Source organism: Boleophthalmus pectinirostris, unplaced genomic scaffold (genome assembly GCF_026225935.1).
Source record: "Boleophthalmus pectinirostris isolate CB_2022bp ecotype Guang Dong unplaced genomic scaffold, ASM2622593v1 HiC_scaffold_20, whole genome shotgun sequence".
Classification (NCBI taxonomy): domain Eukaryota; kingdom Metazoa; phylum Chordata; class Actinopteri; order Gobiiformes; family Gobiidae; genus Boleophthalmus; species Boleophthalmus pectinirostris.
The window spans coordinates 14835064-14845076 of record NW_026571153.1 but is presented as its reverse complement, the minus strand read 5'-3'; the positions used below and the strand labels follow the sequence as shown (position 1 = coordinate 14845076).

General features: G+C 39.6%; 1 protein-coding gene across 1 annotated transcript in view; it reads right to left on the bottom strand.

Annotated features, from left to right (window-relative positions):
• Positions 1-298: 298 nt before the first annotated feature.
• Positions 299-10013, bottom strand: part of LOC110159301 (protein tyrosine phosphatase receptor type D) — a 289285-nt gene continuing 279570 nt past the window's right edge. Inside the window, exons 29-35 of the mRNA XM_055156330.1 lie at positions 5515-5800; positions 4537-4715; positions 4301-4427; positions 4051-4176; positions 3187-3341; positions 2961-3096; positions 299-2684 (exon numbers count right to left, since the gene is read on the bottom strand). Of these exons, the coding sequence (XP_055012305.1) occupies positions 2616-2684; positions 2961-3096; positions 3187-3341; positions 4051-4176; positions 4301-4427; positions 4537-4715; positions 5515-5800 (1078 nt within the window). The 3' untranslated portion in view covers positions 299-2615. The remainder of the gene's footprint in view (positions 2685-2960; positions 3097-3186; positions 3342-4050; positions 4177-4300; positions 4428-4536; positions 4716-5514; positions 5801-10013) is intronic.

Below are 10013 nucleotides of genomic sequence, written 5' to 3'. Positions count from 1 at the left end.
TGCTGGAGTTCACCATGGCATCAGGACGGATGCTCTTTTACCCACAAATGTTTTTTGTTTTTTTTTGTCTTTTTTTTTGTCTTTTTTCGTTGATAATTGATAACCTTTTTGTGTTATTTACATACACACAACGTGAACTTGAATTTCTTTTTATGGATGGGTTCAAGTAATAGATTATTGGGTTTAGAATCAATAGGGCAGTGCATAGTACAAAGATAAGAGAAAGTGCAAATCTTCCGATACCAGGCCACCTTAGGCCACGTTTTGTCAGGCATGCGACCAAAAACAAGACATGGACAATGTTTAAAGACAGATTCTAATATGGACATTTGAGACGATACATAACAGCACTTTGATTTTACAATTATGACCAAAATAAAACATTAAAGGCACCCTATTATGCTTTTGTCAAGTTTTTTTGAACTGTACAATTGTAATTTTAACTAAGAAAAATGCTATATTTATTGCAGTTGTCTTTCTTTTGATAATTGCTATGTATGATTTTACCATTCTTTCTGTCAATCCAAGATAGCAGGCGAACACTTTGTAGATTAAAGCCCGCTATGTAACATTTCTGGTTTTCAGTGATCAGATTTTTAACTATGTAGGCGTACACATGTTAAACGAGGAAATTTCAGTGTGATAAAAACAAAATATAAGCTTAAAAACTCTGATAATGCATAATAGGGTTCCTTTAAGCAGACAGAACAAATAAAAGTGGCTTGAGTAGGGAAAGAAAGCACCTGGAATGCACATCCCCAAAACCATCAAACAGCATAAAATAAACCCAACGAAACCGCGTGTTATTTCTCCAACGCTACGTGAGGATTGTCAGCTTAACAGAATCAGTCACTATTCTCTTTTCCTCTGCTCTCCGCAACCTAAGGCATGAAGAAGAAGGAACCCTTTGGTGAGGCGTTTGTGTGAATCTTAACCAGGGCCTGAATGCGTTCCTCTGCCTCTCATCATCATCTTTATATTTTCCAAAACAAAAACAAACAAAAAAACTCCGAAAATGTCTGGAAACTATTGCGTCCTCGTGTGGTGAGGAGGTTCAGGAAAAATATAAACAGCTTATTCTAATTCACTCAGCCACTATAAGGCCACTGAAAATGAAAGGTTGAAAATGTTCTTATTTGCATATATAATCTCGTATGACAAAGGAATACTCTATGTAAATAAACTACTTTTTTTACACTTAACATCTAGATTACATTAAAAGAAAGAACAGGCATAAATATAAGGCACTCTAAATGCAAAAAGAAACATTTGTTGATGGTCTCTGTACCTTGCCCTATTGCGTAACCCCAATTAATTATAGACTGTGTGATGCGATGCACAAGGGAACTGTAATGTCATGGGAAAAAAAAATAAAAACTATCAAAAAACACATTTATTGCACAAGAAAAGATGCACTCATTCGGATTACATTTTGATGTGCATTCCAGTGAAGTATCTCTTCTTTTCCCCCATAATTTACGGAAACCTTCTCAGACAATCGTCATTAAAACATCTTTCTGTATATAAATTAGTCATTTATGAATATATTTAAATAGTATATGTATACTTTTACATATATATTACATATTTTTAACATCTGTATATATTTCTATGCTCATATATTATCCAATACATCAAGTTAACCCTTAAGATCATTCTTACATGGAAGAACTAAGATAATAGCAGCAGCTTCATACTTTGCTCATCCCTGTTGATTCCACAAAGCCCGGTTTAAATTTATGGGAGTTATTCTATTATGGTAATGGACAAAAACATAAAAATGAACCACAAAATAATACTAAATTGTTACATTTTGGTAGTAAATTTCATTCCTATAAGTGCGACAAAGTGAAGGAGGAAAATAACATAAAAAGCGAAAAGATTCTCTGCCGAAAAACGCACATATGTCAGAACAGTTCTACAGCGTAAAATAAAAAATACATAATACAATTTATCACTTGATTCGAAGCGATAATTCTGTGTAAAAAAGGAAATCTGCACATATCAGCTGTATAATAAAGTACTAAAAAACTAAATCAATAATTTCATTTGTTTGATAGATCTCTGATGACCCTCTCCCACATTTGAAAGATGAACATTGTGACAGGAATTATTATTACTTGTCCTGCTGTCATGGACCAAGCAGTGTTGTCATCTTCTTTATTTTCAATGTTATGTATTTGATTGAGTTAATTTTCTTTACAATGTGCATTTTTCAGTTTTTCCTCCCCAGCAGTTCGGTGTCCCTCCGTACCTCTCGTTAATGGTTCATAATCACTGATGCATTTTGAGTTCGTTAAACTTTTTTGTGTTGGTTCATGACTCTCCCAAATGAATCCTTGAAGCAAAAGAAAAGGTACTTCCGATCCGTGAGATGCTTCAACAGTCAGGATTCGTAACACTTTGCGACTAGGCAAGTTTTGTCGGGGTTATATTGTACTTGGTCCTCTGGTAATAAACTTTTTTGTATTTTTTGACGTCACATCCAACACACAATGAGTTGTTAGCAAGGAGTTAAGAAGTTCTTTCAGAAGCAGGAATTTATGGCTCAGTAGAGAGGCTTGCTGCTTATCCGAAGGGCCCTCTCTGCTTTTGTCTTCCCAGTACTGGCTCTCTTACGTTGCATAGTGATCAAAGCTTCCCAGGTATTCCAAGCCGGCACGGTAACAGAACTGGTATTGATCCTGCAAACAAAGAACACAGTCATTTAGCTTCAGTAGATCAGGGTGTCTGTCACTGTAGTCCCATAGTGCTTTTTTCTGCATAATTGGCGCGATTCTGTCTGCTTGCTAACTGTGCTTCTTGTCCTTGGAGATTAAAAATACAACAACTGGGAACTATATGAAGCACATACCATAGTTAATCTGCAACAAGAATTCCTTTTATAAATGATTTGTATGTACATGATAAAACAGACATTGATTGACCATGTTAGTATTATATTATAACATTGGACTAACCTCTGTCTGAACCATCGCTGGTCTCTGCGTCCGTAACATTTTGACGGTCTGAAAAATGTCTACTACGCCCTCGTATCTCATCCGCTCCAACACGATGCTGAGTGTGATGAAAACGCCGGTTCTCCCCACACCAGCGCTGTGTGATAGACAGCAGGTCAGTACAATGAAAACCTATCACTACCAATGTTATTATAAAATCTGTAGACTGTTGTGGCTGGTTGCTTACCTACAATGGACCGAAATAGGCCCATCTTGGCCAAACTGCTCTTTCGTTTTATGCACTTGGCCAATGAAGTCGATGAAGCCCTCTCCTGATTTTGGCACTCCTTGTTCGGGCCAGTCTGTGAACTGGAACTGCCTTACCGTCCGTGACTGGCCGTCCTGAGAACAGACAAACCACAAATGAGAAAAGCAGACTAGACTTCAAGCAGACTAGACACATCATATTTGTCTGAGTGCGACTGAGGTGCAGGAGTTCACAACATAAAAGGTTTACATCAAAGATGCGACTCGTTTTCCTTGAATATGTTAAGTATAAAGACTAAAGATGTTAATTCCTTTGATGGGCCATCCCTGTCAGGGTATTTACAAAATCAACTTTTAAGCAGAGTCTATTACGTATGTGATATTGTATCCCCTTGATAAGGAAAATATCCTATTGAGAAGAGTGTTAACGTGCACTACAAAGGAAGGAAGCCTTTGATGGAATTAAAAGTCTGGCAGCTCCTCGCTGCCGGCTCCATTTGTTTTTACACATTGACACGTGTCATCTTTTCATAAATATGTATTAATGTTCATGTTACACTTAAGGCCATACTCTGGTGTAAACAAATATGCCACATTTGGAGTTAATGAATCCCGCATAAGTACATTTGGACAGAGGGCATTTAGCAGCCAACCATTAAAACAGCTTCATTAAAGGCAAAGGCAAATTACATCCAAGTCTTTGGAAAGCCAAACATTAAAGGGCAGGCTCTGAATGAGAATAAACTAGAAACATAACAAATAGGAGCAGAGCTGGTGATTTATGTCTTCACACCTAATAAATAGTAACCACTGCGGTCACATTAAATAGTCTGTGTTTTCTTACCCTGGCGTCAGTCACTTTGAACTCTCTCAGGATGTACTGGGGCATATTATACTCGGCCATTGGGTCCACCACAAAGTACTGGTATCTGGCCGACCTCTCTGCGGGCCAGTACTGGTGACACTTTTCCTGTGGAAAGAACAATAGCACCACTTTAAAACCAGTCCTCTTCTCACATTGTCCTGTGTTTATTTCATTTGCATGCATTTGGAGATGATTGAAAATTCTTGTGTAAAGTGTTTTACAAACTTACCCTGCCCATTTCTCTAAGCTTGGTTAGCATGACCACGATGGTGGAGTTGTGCTCCCAGAGCATCCTCCAGAAGTCCTCAGTGGTCTCTGCCAGCGGCCCCTGTGTGGCAATGTAGGCTTTTTGTTGCCTGGGGAAACAGCGCAATAATAGAGGCTGTATGTCAGATCCACTGAAATATATAATAGTTTGTATTTTGCCAGTTGCTGTGGTGAAACTAACAAGACTTTGTCACGCACCTGTAGCCATCGATGAAGCTAGCATTGATGTAGTCGGAGCCCTCGACTCCTCGTATGGGCTGAAGACACACTCGTGTGGATTCGTATGGCATAATATTAACAAGGCGGTTTTTGAACTTGTTGCATGGTAGGTTGGCACTGATGAATCTCGATGTATGGGCTTTAGTGTTTGCTAAACGCTGTGAGAGAGAGAGAAATGCTCCAGTTAAAGAGGCAGTCTGAGCTAAGACATAGTGGCATTGCTCTTGTTTCTTTATTTCCCCAGCGACTGTCTGTGTTTGACACACTGAGCGGATTGAACAAGATAAGATATGAGTCCTATGAAGAGTCACAAGCCGAGTGAGGAGAATCCAAAGCTGATTAAGAAGATGATGAAATTTACACACTACTGCCTTGTGTTTTATTCTGCTTTGACACTGTTCATGTAAAAAAAAATGAAGTATGGAACTAGTAAGAGATTACTATCAGAGTGTGTCAGATGGAGCAGGAGAACAAATGTTCTATGATAAAACGTCAGGGAAACGGATATCCAGGCCAGACATGAGTGGACAAAGGCGCAGTTTAATCTGATCTTTTATCATCCTTTAATGGAATCCATCAAAACATATGACAGATTTTTGACGGAAGAGGCATCACAGTCCAACCCCAGACCGTAAACTGCTTTGAAATGCATCCTTATTGTAAATACACTGTGTACTGCCGGAGTTCTTCTGGCAACTGTCGTCTGGGAAGTCTAACCCTATGTTTGGCATTTCATTTGTAAACCAAGAGCCGCTTTATGCAGGCATAAGACAGGGACAAACCAGCAGACAAAAACCATAGTATATTGGACTGACTTGGCTTATACAGTGAGTCAAAAATCTGGCAAAAGGAAAACCACAGGCCCCATTTTGTCTCATGGACCTAATGGCTTGGGAACAGTGTCCAGAACAAAACCCACTGTTGCCTTGATTCACATGAACTAATCTTTGCCTTTACCTTGAACTCCAGCTCCATGCCGGTGACGTTCTCCCCTCCTTCTATCTGCGTCAGTTTCTGGATGTAGGCATAGAGGTTTCGAGCGGGCACTTCGGTGGTGCCGCAGTTGACGGCCTCCAAGAGTGCGTCATGTATAAAGACGTACTGGTCCTCTGTCTGCACCATGTAGTTCCTCTGAGCTCGCATTAGCGTCACATGACCGTAAATGTCCGCCGTCTTCTCGTGCTTGATGCGCTCCAACATGGCGTCAATCACGATGAAGCAGCCTGTGCGACCCACGCCGGCACTGCAGAAAGAGGGCGACAGAAAATGTGCATTATGTATAAACATTTTTAAAATTATATTGGTATATCTTAATTAATTTACCCATGAAAATGCTCTTTACATCAACTAACAAGACCCTAGTAACATGTACCAGTGTAATGTGGAGTTGTTTACGATGTGCTCTCTGAACAGAATCCTACTTTTCAAACTCTAATCTCTAATCTAATCGCAATCTCTATACATACATTAGTCTCATTTATTACTGTACAAAAATAATAAATACAACATATTCAGTATATAAAGTTAGTAGCATCTAATCAAGTTTTTAGTAGATTTGATTTCAAGTTTTTTCTTTTACTTTATAAATTATAAATATTATTAATTTAGATAACTTTAAACTTCTCTTTATTGTTTGCGGTGTTCTTTTTCACTTACTATCCTACGCAGCGAAAATACACACTCTATGGCGGAAGTCAGAGGAACACTTCTTTCATCTTCTGCCCTGTGAGATTGGACCTATTGCTAAACACATTCACCTGAAGAAGTCCCTTGCACCTGGTGATAAGTCCAAACAGGAGGCTTAACTCTTTGCCAGCAGAGTCTCCGTAGGACTGACCGCTTGGCTCTGGCTGTAATTAAATCTGAAGTGGATTGGTGTGCAGAGGAGTTCTTGGCAGTTGCAGCCTTCAGTGTGTTGCTTGCTTCTGGCTTTTTTCAGTTCAAATCTTCCCCCTCGGATCCCACCTGTGCTCTCAAACCCATCAGGGCTAATCACTTATGCAGCGGCAACATTTAACCTTTATCTCCGCTCTCTCAGGAAAGTGCCACTACAACGAATACAACAACAAAAGTGGATAGACAGATGCAATTTTGGAGGCTATGGTTTTTGGCGAGCTTTATTAATGCGTCCAAGCAACTCCAGAGAAGTGCAGCTGACTTTAATTAATGCCATTAGATTAGCGGCGTGCACCAAATGGCATAAGAGCTGTGGGAGAGGCGCTGAAAGGCAGGTCTCTTCATTAAGATTCACATTTGTACATTAGCGCGTAAAGAGCATAAAAAGCACTCTGACGAACAGGGAAATGTTTTACATCTTGGCTTTGACCTCGGTTCCAGCGACAGCTCAAAGACATGTTTCGAAGGTTTGACTAGTCATTTGTTTACTGACCCTTAAAGTGGAAGTTCTCACAGCTGTAAAGTAGGTAGTACATCTTTATTTCATAACCAATAAAAACTTATATTATTCATTTAGACACTGAAGTGTATCAAGTGCAACTAGGCTCAAAATATGGAAATGTTTTTGATGGCTCTTTGACCTCGACTGGTGCAACAGCTCAAGACGAGCTTGTTGGACGTGTCGTTGGCTTACTGCTGACATCTGAATCCCACAGCCAAGCACATTAGTTTTATTAGTGCATGCCTCAGCAACAAAGATGTTTTGTGATGACAGTTTATTTACCGTGGGCATGACACTACTGTGCTCCCCGTTTGTTAACTCCTCCAACACTCACAGGACAAGGAGTCCTTGCACTTGGTGCTCCAAAGTAAATAGGTTATTCAATCCATTAAGCTGACATGCCTACGAGGTATGAGCCTTCTACTGACGCTTTCTATTTCTGATGGAGCATTTGTTTTTCATTTGCTCCGAGGAACAGGCAGAGGCTTGCAAAGAGAAAGTCGAGAGGGAGGAAAGTTGGTCCCTTGAGGCGAGGTTTGGTTAATGTGCCATGCTGCTCTGAGACTGCACTAAAGACACATGTGAGACTCATTGGCTTTAACAAACGATCCACTGATCACTTTCAAAATGGCTGACATTACCTACACGCTTAAGATCTTTCCATGAGCAGTACAATGTGAAGCTTTGCATCAGCAGTAGTATTTATTACAGATTTATTAAAGTCAAATGAAAATCTATTTTCACTGTATACATATGCTATGCTGAAAAGTGTTATATAATATAGAACTATAAAATAATAGTAATTCAAGTTAGAGTTCATTGAATTCATGTAAGCCACAAAAAGTGTGCCATGTAAAAAAACACATTGTGAGGAATCTCTTCTCCAGCTGTTGTAAATGTGGGGACATTTTCCCAGCGCTCCTGAGTGTGTGAGAGTGATGACCTGTGCGAGCTCCACTGACAGACTGACACTTCCAGAGACACAGAGGAGGAGACAACGAGATTCTGCCTCCAACTTCTACATTTTCCAAAGCTTCCAACGGACAAAGCGATTTCCTCACAATGTAACCGCAGCATGGACATATTCTTTATGGACAAGTGTTAGCGTGAGGCGGAGCAGAGAGCGCCGCTACATTTGGCAGTTGAAGGGGGAGCAAGCTGGTGAGGCGGCCGCACTAATGACCTGACAGTGCCTTTTCAGCCAGTCAAGACCAGCAGCTTTGGAAGTCGACACACATTAAGTGTCAGACTAATATGCTTTGCAGGAGTGGAGGGAATACGGGATGGGAGAGAAAGAGGGACAGTGTAGAATACAGCTGCAATAAGCGCTAAGGAGATAAAGCACGAGGAGCACTGAAAGCAATTACACATGTATTGTTAGCGAATCTACCGCTGTCAGCTTACCTGCCACTATTTTTGCCAGAATGCTCAGAATTTATGATTATCAAAATATATACAGTCAAAGTGTTAATCTATAGACAATCTTGCGTGAATGCAATACATGTAAATGATTGGAGCTGTAGATCTAGTGAGCAGTCAGCTAAAAATAAGAATAATTATACAGCAACTGAAATTAAGAAATGTTTCTGGTGTTTAGTATGAAACTAACATACATAGAGATTGGGGATAGATTTTCTGAGCACTCAAGCCTCAAATACAGGATTACGCGAACATGAAAAATACTATTATCCAAAAACATTAAGTGTGATTTAAAGGTCCATTTTAAATAATTTGTCCACATTAATATTTAGCTGTGCCTCAAAACTTTGCAAAATGTTTATAGATGATTTTGCTCGTCTTTTGTTACAGACTATTGTAGGCTACATCATCAGGGTGTTGGGGCTAAGACAACTCCATCCGACAAACTTTTTTTTTTTTTTTTCCGTTTCCAATGGCTGCGTAAGGCCACTGATCTCTCCAGCATTCAATCATGTCCTTTTGACTTGTGCTGTGCCCTGCCGACGGCTCGCTAGGCCTTTAGCTAAAGGAGCAAAACAGACGTGACCCGTGGGTTAGTGGAAAACACAATGAACTAAGAACCAAGGTAGAGAACACACTCTGCTGTTGCTAAGAAGCAGCTTTTACATCCCTCTCTCCTGATGCAGAGTGGAGCACGGGGTACTTTGTGATTAGCTATGGCCACTAAATACAATATACTGTTACAAAAAGCATATTCGGTGACTAGGGTTGTAAAAAAAAAAAAAAAAAAAAAACTCAAATACTAATTGATACTAAAGCTGGTAGTCTTTTGAGCAGGTATCACTGTACGGAAAAGGGTCTGGATCTTTATCAGCAGAAGACCACATAGTTTTAATAAAATTGTATTGGGCAAGGAAACCCTCTACTTACCCCAAAGGACCATTTTTTATTGTGAAACTAAAAACTAAACTTTTTATCACTACAATAGACCAAAAATATTGCTTGGGATCCAGAATGTGACTAATAAGGAAAGAATATCACTGAGAACAGAAAAACACAAGTAACTTCTGCAGAATTCATGAGGGAAGCAATAACTGAAATCTGATTTTATTTGTAAATAATAAGTGACCAATAGGGATGTAACAATAACCGAAATATCGTGATATTGTACTGTCAAAGTTCTCACAGTAATATCGTGGTTTCTTTGCTTAAATTAAAAGTTGGTGCAGCAACAGCTAAAAAAAGACCGAGGGAACTACATAGACCATGATCCTTTGCTCCATTTCAGTGTAGACTACATGAAGAAATAACAGTTCTAAGCACTTTTAAGTCTTAGTTCTTTGGGTTAAGTCTTGTCAAGACATTTTAAGAGGAAAAAGTAGCATTGTTACAGCTCCAGGCCTGCAGTTCCTTGAGTTTTGTGTGTGTTTTAATTTCTTTATTGTTCCCCTGGAATCCTGCTGTGACTGCCCTGGTCCCTGATTGGTGGATTAATTCTACACCTGGCCAATCCTGCCACACCTCCTGCCTCCTCCCCCTTATTTAAGGAAATTGTCAGCACCTGTTCACCTGTGTTCGTGTTTGTGTGTGTCTAGTTCTATGGTTTAGTTCTGTTCTGTGCCTTTTTAAAATTTGGACA